This window comes from Cicer arietinum, chromosome 3 (assembly GCF_000331145.2).
Source record: "Cicer arietinum cultivar CDC Frontier isolate Library 1 chromosome 3, Cicar.CDCFrontier_v2.0, whole genome shotgun sequence".
Taxonomy (NCBI): Eukaryota; Viridiplantae; Streptophyta; class Magnoliopsida; order Fabales; family Fabaceae; genus Cicer; species Cicer arietinum.
Window position 1 is genome coordinate 75,718,444 of NC_021162.2, and position 15,309 is coordinate 75,733,752.

The window sequence follows — 15,309 nt, forward strand, 5'->3', positions numbered from 1 at the left end:
TATTTTCTTTGGTTCTTCTGCATATTTTCTGCTGGTTGCAGAGGGACTTTGTAGATAATTCAGTAATGCTTTGGGAGAAGAAAAAAAAAACGTAACAAGAGAGATATATTGATTGCTACTTATCACCTAAAACCAAAAGCTTAGACAATTGACTTCTTATAAATCATGCAGATGCAATGGAACTTTTCTTTTGACAGTGATCAGCTCACACTCCCGAAGTTAAAAAACATCCTGTATTTGAACAAACTTCACTATGATAGGTCCTTTGAAAACAACATACAAAATCTTAATAAAGAAAAGTAACTAAAGGAGAACAACACTCAAGAAAATGTAAAATCGATGATCATCGACATAGGTGTAGATACAGATATTGGTAATCTAAAGAAAATTAGAATGAAGCCAAGCAATTGATGAGCTAGACTCTTGCTCTTCAACTTCACTTCACATGACAATACAACAACAATTTCTAGAAGACAGCTTCCTTGGCAAAACAGGGGAAAAAAAATGAAGGCACCTTTTTAATAGCTAATAACAATTGGTTGCACAAGAAGTTTCTAGTAAACTCTTAGTGAAACCCTTCAATATTGAAATGTAAAGTCAGCTGTGGCACTGTGCACAAAGAAAGACTTTCTCTATAGCATCAATTATCAGAGCCGCAAATTCACTGAGATACCACACTGTAATATTACTATTATTCTTCTATGTCCTCAGTGCCGCGATGCACTCCATCTCCAGATTTAGCCACTGGTGGCTTCTTATGTTTCTTACTTTTGGCTTTCTTTGCCTTCATTCGACGTTTCTTTTCATTGGCATCCACCCATTTGTAGTCTGCAGGTATGCTGAAAGGATCAGCTTCATCCTTATATCTGTGACTGTCAGAGTCGCTGGACTGCCCCCCGCGACTTCCTTTCATCCATGAAATCCATGATGCAGAACCCTCTGGTTCTTTTGATTTGGCATCCTGAAAATGTGCAGGGCTGGAAAGTGGTGTCGAAAACTCCTCTACTGGCTGAAGCTCCTCAAATTTTGTAAAAGTAACAAGCACCCTGATAGTAGGGACTATAGGGATAGCAACCTGTGTAGCACAAGAGATTATAATTGTCATTTAAAATCAAAAGTCATTATAAAGAACAAGCATGTATGATGAACGCGCCACAACACAGAGAGACATGCGCAGAAATCAGGCTTAATTTTATCACACCAACACTCAGACATAGTTTGATTTCCCTGAAGTTTTTATTGAGATAAGCTGTTAGGAACCCAAGAATTTGATTCCAAGGATTTAGAGGAAGGACACTAATATTTAGCAAAAAGATAAAAAATAATAGAGAATCTCTCCAAAGAAAATGATACACAAGAGCGGATACGCTTCTACTATGGTTTACACCACTCAATTTCTAAATTTGATAAAAGATCATTTTAAAGGGGTGGAAGCTTCTATTTAAAGACTTCCAATACATTAAGATAGGGATTAGGTCCAAGGTAACTAACTAATAACAGAAACACCAAAACTGTAACTCCTATACAACTACTAACAACCTAGGAACACAACTACTAACAAACTCCTAATTATCCCTATTTCTATATCCTAACATAAGCTAACCAGACTGATGATCTCAGTCGGTCGACTGAGACATAACTAATCCGCGATAAGTCAAATTCAAGTGTGCTAACCATCCCATTTTCTCTGCCAACTGACAGAACTCATTAGGCAAAATGAAACAGTGTAGAAGGGGAAAAAATGAAAACTGGAAAACCCACTTAAGTTTACCATGCCATCCAAACAATAGCAGCAAATCTTGGCTTTGCACATGAAAGAGTCTTATATCATACTCACAGTAGCTTAACATGATTAACCAACATTAACTGTAACAGAAGTATCATGTGATAATTATCTGTTATACAAGACATTCAAAATATACTCATGCACAAATGTGATACAAGAATGACCAAATAAAAGAAACAGACCCACGTGAGTCAGAATCTCATCAAAGTTGGGAAACCTAGACAACTTCAGATAAAATTCAGATGTTTATCAGGTATATATTTATACGGAGAAATAAATATTTATCCTACTCTCTGCCGATAAAAGGCAGCTACAGGTAATATGAGCACTCTGTCAGAGGAACAGTGCATAAAAAGTTCAGAACTTCAGTGATAGTATTTGGATTACCTTGACAGGAAAAGTTCCATAAGGAAGCTTAGTTGTCAAAAGCTCTCTGAGTCTTCTAATAGCCTTAACCTTATTTGCCAAGATGTCAAGGAGAGGCAGAAGCTCATCAGTTTTCAACGGGAAGTCGGGCGTCAACCACAAGACAGGTCTTAAACCCTTTTTATACTCACTCTCATTCTTAGACTCGCTGACTGCTCCTTTTTTCTTCTTCTTTTTAATGTTTTTATCCTTTCCCTTCTTAGTGTCTCCACTGTCTTCCTTCGGAAACTCGGCTGCTAACTTTTGTTGATCACTTAATCTCTGATTGCTACTATCTGGCCTTGAAGTTTTCTTGGATGTTTTTAAATCCTCCGGGTCATCACCATTGCTCTTCAAACTTTTCTTGTTCCAACCAAACCAGCTCTTCTTCTCTTTAACCACGCCATTGGCTTCAGTATTCTCATTGGAAACTGATGAACCATTTTCTTGACCGTCGAAGACCCCATGCTCTTCATCTTCACAAGCAGCTTCAGAGTTCCCCATTCGTAGTGCAGAATCTAATTGCATTCTTTCCTCAGCAGTCAGCACATCATCATATTCATCATTGTTTTCCCCATTTACCATACTTTCTCCATCCTCCACAGCAAAAAGCTCTTCATCTGTCATAGCACCTGGAACTCGCCTTGATTTCACACTCACCATCACATTAAGCATGTCGTAAACTTTTGCCTTCCAATTCCCAACCATCTCTGTCTTCTCTTGACGCCTCCAATTTAAATGGGGAATAAGCTCAGCCTGAGTAACATCAATACCCGGTCTGTACATATTTGTCTGAGACATCAAGGAGACTTCATGGGCAACTTCAGATTCTGTTGGTTGTGTACCAGCTCCTTCCAAAGCATTTGTGACTTCCTTCTCCTTATGTGAAAGAGCAAGCAAAGAACCATGTGGAAGAGTTAAATTACTGTCCTCTGAGGCATAGCCCTCTCCAAGGAACAAAAACGTTTGGTCTGACCGTTGGATGCGTAAACCATCAAAACCAGCAAGGGTCATATCAGCGCGGAGATTAGAACCACGCTTCCATATTCGATAAGTATCAGACGGGGCTATGCGTCCGATAAAGGGAATTACAGAGCTTTCAAAATGAAAAGTTATCTCCATATAAAAATCACGAATACGAGTTGCCGAAGCAACAATGCGGGGAAGTCTACGGCACCATTTGGCCCAAGCCAGAGGTTGATAGTGCCGTGCGATAATCATGGCAATAGCTTCCTCTCTAGTGCACACCGCCTCTTGGAGAGCACTCCAACCATTCTCATTCTGTAGACTCCAATCCGCACCAGCAGCCATCAATATCTCAGCGGAGACATGATCCCTAAGACGCACGGCAAGGTGAAGAGGGGTCTCCCTACCAGGGACATCACGGCGATCAATAGCAGACGATACCTCATCAGCTAGAAGTTCAGCAGCAAGAGATTCATCTTCATTGTTGACCTCGCCAGCCTTAGCAAGCCGAGGCAGAGCGTTAACAATGCGCCTCAGGGCAGCATGGTCGCGTCTCGCAACTGCCAAGTGAGCAGGACTGTGTGCATATTTAGTTAAATCTTCCATTGATTTGTCACCCACCTCTCTCTTTTCCCTTCTCGCCGCTCCTACACCAGTATCATGAACAATTCCATTAACTTCCATGGTTGGTCAATCTTGAGTTATGTAGCACAAATTATACAAGCCTAGGTCCCCCATAACCTTTACCCTTTGCTTTCAATCAAAGTTCAGAAACTGCAATCAACTCTCATGGTAACAATGAAAAGGGTAATGTATGCAAATTTGTTGTTCAATTTTCAGATCTCCCCTGCCACAAGAGATTACTTCAACCGGCAAAAACAATTTAGTAAGTAACAGCATCAAAAAAGCAAGACTATAGAAAAGGTTTTTGCTTCACCCTTCTAGATTATTGTCCCGTAATTTGAGGTTAAAGTGAGAAATCCAAGTAGATAACTGAATCTTATGGTCCACCAATGCTCCAACCAAACCAAATCTGCAAACAAAGATTTACTTACACATCTAGACTCACTTGTATATTGTGAATTAGAATGCATCCAATTATAAGAGAGGAGAGATAAGAATTAAAATAATTTGTTTTGGAAGTTCAAATTTAAAATGATATTATGATACTAGAATGGATTGATAAAGAGAAAGGCGAAAAATTGAAAGCAAAGAAAAGGGTAAAGTGAATATGTGGGGGTAGAAGGAAAAGAAAAAAAGATCCGTGATTTGATTCAGAAACAAGAATCCAAGAAAGTACAACTTAGAGTTACCTTGTGAGAAGGAGGAGAAAGCAACAACTTAGACTTCACATGTGAGAGAGAGAGAGAGAGAGAGTGATTCCCACTGCACTTGACTTGTTCAGATCGATTCTTCTTCTTCTTCTTCTTCTTCTTCTGATGTTGGTGGTTAGTTAGGGTTGTTTGTTGAAGTTGTCATTCCCAAATGAAATTGTGCTACAGGAACCAAAAACAAAGACTAGCAGGAAAACAAAAGAAGAGAAGAGAAGATAGAGAGAGAGGTGATTGATCGGACGGTGGAAATGAAAGTTGAAAGAAAGAGATCTAATAAGTACTATGGACCATTAATGCTGACAGATGACAATACAGCTCAAAAGGAAACAAAGTGGACTCGCTCTGGACTCACTACTCGTGACTCGGACTTGTGTTTTGTTTCCCAACTTCGCTGCTACCGCGCGCTATTCCTATTTCATCCTGGGGGTACACTAGTAATAATTGTTGGGGTATGATTAACAATTTTTGTAAAAGAAAAGCCCATAAACCCATTCCATCGATTTTTGTCATCTAGTACCTATTAGATCTCTTTCTCTCCAATTTCATTTCCACCGTCCGATCAATCACCTCTCTCTCTCTCTCTCTTCTCTTCTCGTCTTTGTTTTTGGTTCCTATAGCACAATTTCAACAAAACAACCCTAAGTAACCACCAACATCAGAAGAAGAAGAAGAAGAATCGATCTGAACAAGTCAAGTGCAGTGGGAATTTTTCCTTCTACCCCCACATATTCACTTTACGCTTTTTTCTTTGCTTTCAATTTTTCCCCCATAAACCCATTCCCTCTTAAAAAAAAAAAGCAGAAATATCTTTCTCTCTCAGTAAAATCTCCCGTAAACCTAGAACCGTTTTTTGTGATCGATGGAATAAACCGATACTACGATTCAACTCCTCTCTCGAATAACTTTCATTTCATCCTAAATACTTCGCGTTCAATCAACCTTCACCGGACAACGCTGCCGCCGCCGTAGTAAGTTAAGAGATAGAAACGTTGGGAGTGCTGAATCGATGAAGGTTCCTTCTCAGAGATGGGGCTACATTCGAATCATGTCTGGCACAATCTTTGGAGGCATTCTCGGATTCTATGTTATGCACTCTGTTGAAACTAGTTACAAGGTTAGTGTCTGGTTTCTTCTCCTTTCTCAATTGATCACTCTATAAATGTTGTGGATTTCTGAAACCCTTTTGCTTTTTATCTTCAAAGATTTTACCTTTTTAGTGGTTGAAATGTGTTTGTTTTTGTTGATTGCAGGAGAAAATGAATGAGAGACTCAGAAACTATGAGGCTGAATTGAAGAGGAAGAGGGAAGAGAAACTTAATGAGTTTCAGGAATCACCCAAGTTTTGAACTTCCTTTCCATATTGTAATTGTAACATTTTTTTTCTTTTCCCCTTTCTTTTTTATGTAATCTTCTTCTTTTTGCATTTTGATTTATAGTTAGTATCAAAGCTGTTAAAACATACACACAAGCTTCATTATGCTATAACAAAAAGAGATGCATAGAATAATATCAGTATGGACTTGTGAGGATTATGTTTGAGTAACATGGTGATTAAATGCGTTTGAATCAAATTTATTTTGTTGAATAGTAATAGTTACAGTTAGTAGCCCAGCGAGATGTGGTTCAAACATAATTACCTCATCTAGTGTAATTCATATCTCAACTGAAAGAGGTGTCCACATCTTGTGTTTGAGAGTCTCCTAACGTAATCACTTCATGCTGATGTAACTTGTAAAAAAAAAAGGCAACTTGAAAGAATTAAATTGTTGCTCGAATTAGAGTTGTTTTGGCTTATAATGTCATATTATGATGGTAGGAAATAGGGAGAAAATGGAAGTAAGATGGAGAATGATGGTGAGAGAGAAACTGCGAGAAAGATAGAGAAGCTTTAGGAGAAGATCCATGTATGTAACACTTTTGGTTCTAGATATAGATTATCGCATTCCATCTCTCCATCATCATCTACATCTTCCAAACTCTCTTATTTTCTCTCATACGTTGAAAGAGGACATATGAACAAGTATGTTTTAGAATTTAACCCAACAAAACAATGGCATAATAAACAATCTTTTCATGTGTGATTGCAATTTTTGTCTTGGTATTTTCTTCAAGAGAATAGATGTTACGTTTGCACAAATAGCAATGCTGCTGATAAATAACATTGGTGGCGAACTTGATATATCTAAAAGAAAGGCAAGATTAAGCATGCCACCCTTATTTTTTGGTAAAAAGTATGACACTAAGACTCTATTTGGATAGTTTAAAAGGACCTAAGCGAAATGGAATGAAACAAAATAGAATGAAGTATAACGCAACGGATCAGAAAAATTAGTATTTCATGTTGATTCTCATTTAAAAAAACTAGTATTAGAATCAACAAACTAACGTGTTCCTAAAAAGACTAACTATTAGTCTTGTTTGCACAACTGCTGAGCAAATGTCCTTTGCTAGTGAATCTGCATCCATAGTAGCTTGAACAATTCAAACAAGAAAAAAAGAGAAAAATAAATTGTGTCCTGATATAAAAAAGAAAGAAAAATGATAAGAGAAGTGGAGAACAAATAGAATTGGGTGGGTTGAAATTGGAATCACAACATCTGAAATGGAATAGACGAGAAGAAATGGAGAAACATAAACTGTTTAAAGTAATAAATAAATAAAGGTAAAAGGATAATTGTTTAATTTTGAGGTTTCATTCCATTGCATACCTCTCAAATTGGATGGAATGAAAAATTGAAGGAAATGGTGGTATGCGATGGAATGATTTCCATCATATTCCATGCCACTCTATTCATTTTTTTAAAATCCTAACAGTGGAATATGGCCTCATACCATTCCATTTTATTCTACTCCATTGTATTTCATCAATCCAAACAAAGTCTCAATGTTATAATAATGTGTAATTGTAAAATGATAAATAATTTGAAAGAGATGAATATTAGAAGGGAAACACTTATTATAAGACGAACGGAGTAAGATTTGAAACAGCTCACTAGGTTGTAGACCCATATCTATTAATTTTTTGTTGTTGTTAGATTCAAGAAAAATTTCCCCTGTACCCCCATTTTTATACCTATACCCCCATAATTTTTTGAAAATGACAATTATATCCTTATTAATTCAAAGATTTTTTTTTTTTTTTTTTTTTTTTTTTTTTTTTTATAATTTCATCTTTTCCGGAACTACAAAAAAGATTTCCGGTACACACCTTATTTCCGGTACACACCATTTTTTAATTTTTTTTTTAATTTTATTATTTTTATAAATGATAATACATTAGTCAATAATTAACGCATCATAAATATTAATTAACACATATAAATATACCATAAATAATTCATAATTAATACACCATAATTAATGATTAATACTCATTTCCATAACAAGATTTATAAATTAGTTAAAATCAAATAAATACTAATTTAATAAAAAAAAGTAAAACAAAAAAATTATTTTAAAAAATATTTAAAAAAAAAATCAAACAAGTACCAGAAAACATGTGGATGAAGTTTTTCGGTGGTTTCCAGAAATGTTACGTTGAAGTTTTCCGGAAACGATGTTTTGTACCGAAAAACTTTTTTCAAGTTTTCCGGAATGAAAGTTGTGTACCGGAAAACTTGAAAGAAGTTTTTCGGAAATTTTTTTTTTGCTTGTTATTTCTGTTCCGGAAATGTTAAATGAAGAAATTAAAAAAAAAATTATATGTATGAGGGTATTTTAGTATTTTTCCTTTACTTTTGGGGGTATAGGAATAAATGAGTGGGTACAAGGGAAAATTTTCTAGATTCAATTACCAACTATTAGAGTTGTCAAATAGTCTTGGTCCAAGTAGGTTAGAGTACATATCTGGATTTATAAAGCCCGATCAATTTTTGTAGTGGACGGTTAATATTTAAATTTGGTCTGACAAGGTTGAGCTATGAGGGTTAATGGGTCAGCTTATTTAAAAATAACATTTCAATTCATAAATTTTATAAATAAAAAAAATAATTAGATCTCACAAACTGATAAGATATATAACACATAAACACCACAATAGAGGACGAGACATGACGCTCGCAACAGGTTTAACCAGACATTAAGTTTTTAGGTATTTTTTATTTAGTGATTTTAAGTTTTTTTGTGTGTAAGTGCATTGGATTAAATTGATAGATAAATTAAGGTGAATAGTTGTTTTTAACAAAGAGGAGAACAAGACGAAATTTAACTTGTTTTTTAAAAGAAAAAAAAACTAGTTTAAGTTTTTTCTTCATAAAATGAGGTAATTCCATAGAGTCACATTTTTAAACTAGGCTAAATAGATTGGACCAAAAAAGTTCAATTGCTTTTAAATTATTTTTTTTACACTTCAATCTAGACTAAAATAAGGGCCAATTAGCCCAACCCACTAGGTCCGAACTATTTTGATAGTTCTTCCAATTACTAGCTTTATCTTTATTATAAACATATATTGTGTTATGTTTTAAAAACCTAAATTTACTAACGAGAAAAAATGTCTCTAAATATAAATTATTTATATTTTTTTATTTTTTATTAATATTAATAATTTATTTACAAATGCGTAAAATGAAAGTTGAACGAATTTATATATTATAAATAACATTTTAACAGCATCTATCCATTAAATTCATGTCTATTTTCTTAATATATATTTGAAAAACAAAGTTATGTACTTATAAAAAAAAGGAAGGAATAAAATATTTAAAATTATTTTTTTAAAGTGTTTATATTTAATGATATATGTACTAATCATATCTTCGTCTTTAAATATGAAATTTTTTTGAGATTTTTCTGTCATTTTGTATAAAAAAATTTCAACTTTTCAACTACATCAATTATTTATTTATTAAATTTATCTTTAATTATATTATATTTGTTTTGTTTTTCTTTTAATTTGTAATAATTACTACATTAAAAACAATAATCAACTATCTTTTTTTATAGATGAATTGATAAAATAATTTAAATTACCAATAAATTTAATATTATAATTAATTTTCTTAGTTCGGACAATTTAATTAATATAATTTTATATATTGAAAAAATATAGTATTAAATATTTTTTTAAACTGATTGTCTTTGTTAGAATTTGTCTAAAAAAAGATAGATATAGGCACGGTCTGGCGCAATCTTCTAAGCTAAGTTGTTTCTACTTACTCCAAGATTTTATTTTACTTATTGATTGAAAGGAAAAGATATTTATTTGTCTTTGGACTTACGCAAGAAATAGAAATAAATAGCATCATAATTACAGGAGAGTGTATTGTACTGTTTTCACTATCCATCACTAGAGTTAGACTCTACTCTCTCTGTACTGCATACTTGAGTGAGTCACAATGTCCAAAAACAGAGAAAATAATGCCAAGAGAAAGCTTTCCTTTCAACCAAAACCTGAGGAAAAAGAAGAAGATTGGTGCTTTGAATGCAAGGATGGTGGACAACTAGTTTTCTGTGATCACAAGTAACTCCTTTTTTTTTTGTCTCACAAAAAACTTGTTACTTTCTTCTTCATGACCTTATTAATTTCTATTTTATTTATTTCAGGAAATGTGGTAAAGTTTATCATCAAGACTGTCTTGGAAAGGATGAATCTTTTTTTGATACTGCAAAATCTTGGGTTTGTGGTAAGCCTATTGGATTTATTCATAATAGTTTATTACTAATGCTTTTTAGCTCCATTCGAAAAAACAAAAACAATGTTTCCTTTGCAATAAACAATGGAGTATTTTTTACTTGTTTTTTGCTCCATGCAATCAACTTGCAACCACAACATTCCTATTTTACAACATAGGACTACTAATTTGTCACATGCCATCAACTCTATATTTTGCATGAATTTAAACTCTTGTATTTTTGCTCCATGAATATTTTGAAACACTAAAGCCTGTGTTTTCTTCTAGGGAGTTGATTAGATGTAGTGTGAAATGTTTATTCTGTTTTTTATGTTATTTTCAGCTAGGCATTATTGCCTCAACTGCATTAAACCCTCAAAGTTCTGTTGCCTTGGCTGTCCAAATTCTGTATGCAAAAAGTGTGTTTCTACTTCGGAATTTACAGTAGTTAGAGGTGTTCAAGGGTTGTGCTGCGACTGTGTGAAGATAGTAGAGATTATAGAACAAAATTTGGACCATGACTCTGAGGGGGTAAGTGTATTAGTACTTGGAGTGTAGAATATTTACCAAATTTATTCTAAATGATGTTTAAATCATAATTGATTGACGACTTTTTATACACTTGTTGTACTTAAACATTATCTTTGAATCAAAGTTGGATTACTCAAGTGGTTTAAGCTAAGGGTTGAAGGACTCAAGAGTTAAATGACACTGAGGTTTAAACCCGGGGAAGGAATAAAAATATCACTTATCATTTTGAATAAGCAGTTGTTCTTTATTTGGTGGAAGCTAAAGATATTTTTAATTTCCAAGCATAAACATAATGGTCAACATGAACATTTTGGATTGTAGGTGGTGAAAGCTTAGGCTGTTTAATGCTTGTTATAAAACAAAAGTAGTTGATCAGGTCTTTGTGGTACACTCAGCCAAAATTGTTAAGTTCATCTGGTTTTTTGGTCTAAACAACTAAGCTGATATAATCCAATTGGTGGTACTTGTAAGAGTCACATTAGACCTACAATGCTTATCTCTATTCTTTTAATATTCAAGACTTATATTTAATAAGAGGTGATCTCTATATTGACTTATGAAATTTTCCATAAGGCGTCAGCTTAGTTGTAAGAGTTTGAGCTTGTTATAACTTCAAGGGACATAGTTCGAATCCCTTCGGATACGGTTGTAAAATGGCAAGTAGTGCCACTTTAATTAGTAATAATTTTTAACTTTATCAATTTTTGTTTTAAAAAATATTGACCTATGAAATGTGACTACTCTTTGCAGACCAAAATAACTTTGGATGACAGAGAAACATATGAATGTCTATTCAAGGAATACTGGGAAAATGTTAAGGTAATCGAAGGATTGACCGATGATGATATCTCGTCTGCACTGTCCAACTATAGAAAAGGTAAAGATGTTGTGCTTCTTACAAGTAGCAGTGAAGGTGAAGAAGAAAAACAAAATGACTCCAACACTAATGAAGATTATAGAGATATGCATAGGCGGACCAAACGGAAGAAGTACAATTCAATGACATTCGTCGGATGGGCATCAGAACCTCTCTTTAGCTTCCTTGCATCCATTGGGAAATATAAAACAGAACCAATGACACAATGGGCTGTAAGAACTCTCATATTTGAATACATTAAGAAGAAAAATCTTTATCACCCGAAAGACAAAAGGAAATTCCTCCCTGATCAAAAGTTATTTCCTATATTTAAAAAGAAAACTATGTCGATAAATCAGATATATTCTCGACTGGAGTTTCACTTTGCAAAAGAATTGGATTATTCGGCCAGGGAGAAAACTCAAGGTCAAAACGAAAACAGTTCTGCAGACAAGTCTATAGATGATCAGACATGTATGGAAAGAAAATTATCGAACTTAATAGCAAAACCTCTTTTGAAAAAAGGAGATTTGTTTATAAAATCTGGATGTTTTGCATCCATACATGCCAATAATATAGCGCATGTCTACCTTAAACGAAGTTTGGTGCTAGAGTTGTCTAAACGGGCCAAAAGCTTTGTGAGTAAGGTTGTTGGAACCTTTGTTAGAGCAAGAGTAAATTCCAATGATCATAAGCAAAGAAATTCATATCATCTTGTGAGAGTTCTAGGTAATAAATTAATTAGATATAAATGTAATATTCATCCTTCATCCTTTTATTTGCTAGTTTTATTAAGTTACTACTTTATATTTCTTAATGTAGAACTATTGTACCTTAAATGATTGATAATTTTTCTTGTTTAACTTTTAGGTGTTATACATGACGAAATGTCTAATGGAATACTCTTGCAAGTTTCCTTCGTACCTAATGCCATTCCCATTTCTGAGCTCTCCGATGATGACTTCACAGAGGTAAATGTAAAAGGTTAAATATGTTTTTAGCTTCTGCATTTATAGTCCCTATATGCTATTCACTCTTTTGCTCTTTGGGAATACATATTCATTGTGTTGTTTTTACTTACAGCAAGAATGTGAGGATTTGCAGCAAAAAGTGAAAGCCAAGTTGCTACCAAAATTAAATGTTGTAAGTTGTTAGATACATGAAGAAAGTGTTTTAGCTTTTGAAGGATAACTATCTGAATTTGCAATAGTAGTTAAAAAAATAGTGAAAATTAGTTTAATCACAAAATCATATTTGTACTACTTGGCAGGGTGATCTTCAAGAGAAGGCTACAAGTCTTCACAAGGATATAACAAAACATGTATATTTTCTGAACTCTTTATTAGTTTTATTTCAATTGAGCACTGGCTCTAGCTACATAAATCTTACACACTACACATTCTTGTTCTTACATGTAATCTGTAATTTTGTTGGTTTCAATGTTAGTTTGTTACTTTTGGATTTTGTAAATCAATCTTATTTTCTAACATTCCTTGCTTATGAATATGTTCCTGTCAGTGGATTGTGACACGCCTTGTCTATTTGCGAGTTCAAATCGAGCGTGCGAATCTCAGAGGACGTACAAAAGAATATCCTTTTTGTATCATACTTATATAAATGATTATATGAATTCTTAGTGTATCATATGACTATAGAGTATTAATTGTGACTAGTATATTACTATATACCTTTACCACAACACATTATGCTTGTGATTATATGAATATACTATAGTGAGTCCTTGACCATTTGTGGTGTACAAAAATTGCATTACTAGAAGAAAGAGAAGAGCTTGAACAACCATGGAAACAAGAACAATTGTTGAAGTGTATGCCAACAGTTTTCCCCGAGTTTATGGAGGCGAAATATAACGAAACTGATGAAGACGACGGGGAAACAGAGAGTCAGGAGGACTAATGACTCATCATCATCTTCTTGATGTGGTAGTGTAGTCAGTTTTTCCTAAGTTAGAAACTAAAAAACTTATATCAACTAACAAGATACTATTCTGAAATTAAATAGAACTAAAAAAGTAACTGAAAAGTTGATGTATTTGACTTTACTTTTTAATTATGCATGAACTTTTAATTACTATTTTTGTTTATATTTCTTTCCTTTTCCGGAGGAAGTATGATGAAAGTGTATATTTTGTTGTGGCTTAGTTTACATTATGGTTGGAGCCATTAGATAAAATATTTTGTTCTTATTTTATATATATTAATAGTTATAAAAAAACACTTTAAAAAAATATTTGTGAAGAAAATGGTATAAAAAGGTGAATATTTATTTGGTTAAAAGAAAAATAAAATTTACTAGATGGAATTACATAAATTTTTTTAATCATTTTTCTTATAAAAATTTAAATAATAATGATTGATAACATCTTATTTTTTGCAAAGTTCAGTAGTCTTGGCATCAAATTACTCTTACTAAAGTAAAAAATATCAAATTTGTTGCAATAGTATATACTCTTTAATCAAGTGCAAACTTTTTCCTGATCAATGTGATTAATCGCTTTTGAGATTTGTAGTAATGGTCTAAGTTCAGTGTTTTGGAAATTGGAATATATGCATAATTTTTTTTGTTCATTAAGTAATTATATATATAACCTTTGGAGGCATATCATGAGAGAAAACCAAATGATCTTTATGCAAATAAAAGTCAACCTTTGCTATGATGGTTTGACTTATGCTGCACTTAGCACAAACAGATATGGAGACATTTTATCCGTATCTATTTTATTTGTCTATTTTTGCTTTTTTTATGTTAAAAGACATAATAAATTATATTATAATTAATTTATATAATTGTGAGATTATAAGTTCTAATTGAAAACTTTTTCTATATTTTCGAATTTAATTAAGATTTAAGGGCTCTTGTCTATTAGTATTGGGGCGTCACTTTTCGTTAGTGTATATGTGAGAGTGAGATTAAAAAAAAGAGGATAGCGCATGTTAATTTCTTTTTTTACATGTTGGAAGAAAGGAAAAAAAAAAGAGGAAGTATACAATGTATGTTAGTAATATAAAAAACAATTGCTAATTTTTTATTTTTATTAAAAAAAAAAAAATACTTTTCCGCTTGTTTTTACCCCCACCTTTTGAGATTACTATATTGTTTTCAGATTTCCTTTTTTGTAATTTATGTTAAAAGCACACTTTTTTAATAAATGTTTAATTATATTTTTAGTCTTTATAAAATCTTGATCTCTTAAATTTAGTTTCAGTAGAATAAAATTATAATTTTTAGTTTTTAAAAATTATTTTGCACACAGTTTTAGTTTGTGTTTTTAAGTTAACATATTTTTGAATAATTTTGTATAAATATGATTACAATATTTTAAAATATTTCTCTATAAAAAATGAGTTTAAAATTTCAATTTATTAATTCATACTAAAAAGTTCCTATAAATTACTATATTCTACTACTTTCGATTTATAATAAGTGTCTCATTTGTCATTTTTATCTATCTTAAATTATTTGTTATTTTATAATATCAATTAATATTAATTATTATTTTTTCTCGTTAACATATAATTATTTATTGATTGTATCTTAATTCATTTTTTCTTTTAAATATAATTAGTAAAAATATTTGAATAAATAAAACTCATTTTATTATTTAAAGAAAATAATTAATTATTTTCTAAAATGAGACATTTAAAATTAGATGTAATATTTAAACTGTGGATTAGCTGAAAACCATTAAAGATTGAACATCATTCTATAGCATTTCACGAGGATAATGGAAAAGGGGCGGCAAGAACAGTAATAATGAAGACATGAATGAAATTAGTCCATTTTGTACATGCCGCATGA

General features: G+C 32.5%; 3 protein-coding genes across 5 annotated transcripts; 2 read left to right on the plus strand and 1 right to left on the minus strand.

Annotated features, from left to right (window-relative positions):
• Positions 1–320: 320 nt before the first annotated feature.
• LOC101513586 (uncharacterized) lies at positions 321–4,725 on the minus strand. Of its 3 annotated transcripts, XM_012714171.3 has the most exons (4): positions 4,471–4,724; positions 3,905–4,190; positions 2,174–3,804; positions 321–1,075 (listed from the first exon to the last, which is right to left on the minus strand). In XM_012714171.3, exons 3-4 carry the CDS (start codon positions 3,761–3,763, stop codon positions 692–694), a joined length of 1,974 nt encoding a protein of 657 aa, XP_012569625.1. In that variant the 5' UTR covers positions 3,764–3,804; positions 3,905–4,190; positions 4,471–4,724; the 3' UTR covers positions 321–691. The 3 variants fall into 3 exon arrangements, with proteins under 3 accessions (XP_012569625.1, XP_004494741.1, XP_004494742.1); XM_004494684.4 differs by having other exon boundaries at positions 2,174–4,190; positions 4,471–4,725; XM_004494685.4 differs by lacking the exon at positions 3,905–4,190.
• Positions 4,726–5,076: 351 nt separating this feature from the next.
• Positions 5,077–6,020, plus strand: LOC101514117 (uncharacterized). The gene is made up of 2 exons (XM_004494686.4): positions 5,077–5,605; positions 5,742–6,020. The coding sequence occupies exons 1-2, from the start codon at positions 5,498–5,500 to the stop codon at positions 5,835–5,837; spliced, it is 204 nt and encodes a 67-aa protein (XP_004494743.1). The 5' UTR covers positions 5,077–5,497; the 3' UTR covers positions 5,838–6,020.
• A 3,707-nt stretch (positions 6,021–9,727) lies between these two features.
• Positions 9,728–13,606, plus strand: LOC101514441 (zinc finger CCCH domain-containing protein 44-like). Its single transcript, XM_004494687.4, has 9 exons — positions 9,728–9,952; positions 10,036–10,115; positions 10,447–10,634; positions 11,385–12,219; positions 12,361–12,461; positions 12,574–12,633; positions 12,761–12,811; positions 13,009–13,079; positions 13,251–13,606. The coding sequence occupies exons 1-9, from the start codon at positions 9,828–9,830 to the stop codon at positions 13,405–13,407; spliced, it is 1,668 nt and encodes a 555-aa protein (XP_004494744.1). The 5' UTR covers positions 9,728–9,827; the 3' UTR covers positions 13,408–13,606.
• Positions 13,607–15,309: the final 1,703 nt, after the last annotated feature.

Coding starts and splice junctions, on each gene's coding strand:
- LOC101514117 (XM_004494686.4), top strand. CDS start 5,498: ATGAAGGTTCCTTCTCAGAGATGGGGCTACATTCGAATCATGTCTGGC. Junction 5,606..5,741: donor CTGTTGAAACTAGTTACAAG/GTTAGTGTCTGG, acceptor TGTTGATTGCAG/GAGAAAATGAATGAGAGACT.
- LOC101513586 (XM_004494684.4), bottom strand. CDS start 3,841: ATGGAAGTTAATGGAATTGTTCATGATACTGGTGTAGGAGCGGCGAGA. Junction 1,076..2,173: donor ATGGAACTTTTCCTGTCAAG/GTAATCCAAATA, acceptor TGTGCTACACAG/GTTGCTATCCCTATAGTCCC.
- LOC101514441 (XM_004494687.4), top strand. CDS start 9,828: ATGTCCAAAAACAGAGAAAATAATGCCAAGAGAAAGCTTTCCTTTCAA. Junction 10,116..10,446: donor TGCAAAATCTTGGGTTTGTG/GTAAGCCTATTG, acceptor TGTTATTTTCAG/CTAGGCATTATTGCCTCAAC. Junction 13,080..13,250: donor CTCAGAGGACGTACAAAAGA/ATATCCTTTTTG, acceptor TTTGTGGTGTAC/AAAAATTGCATTACTAGAAG.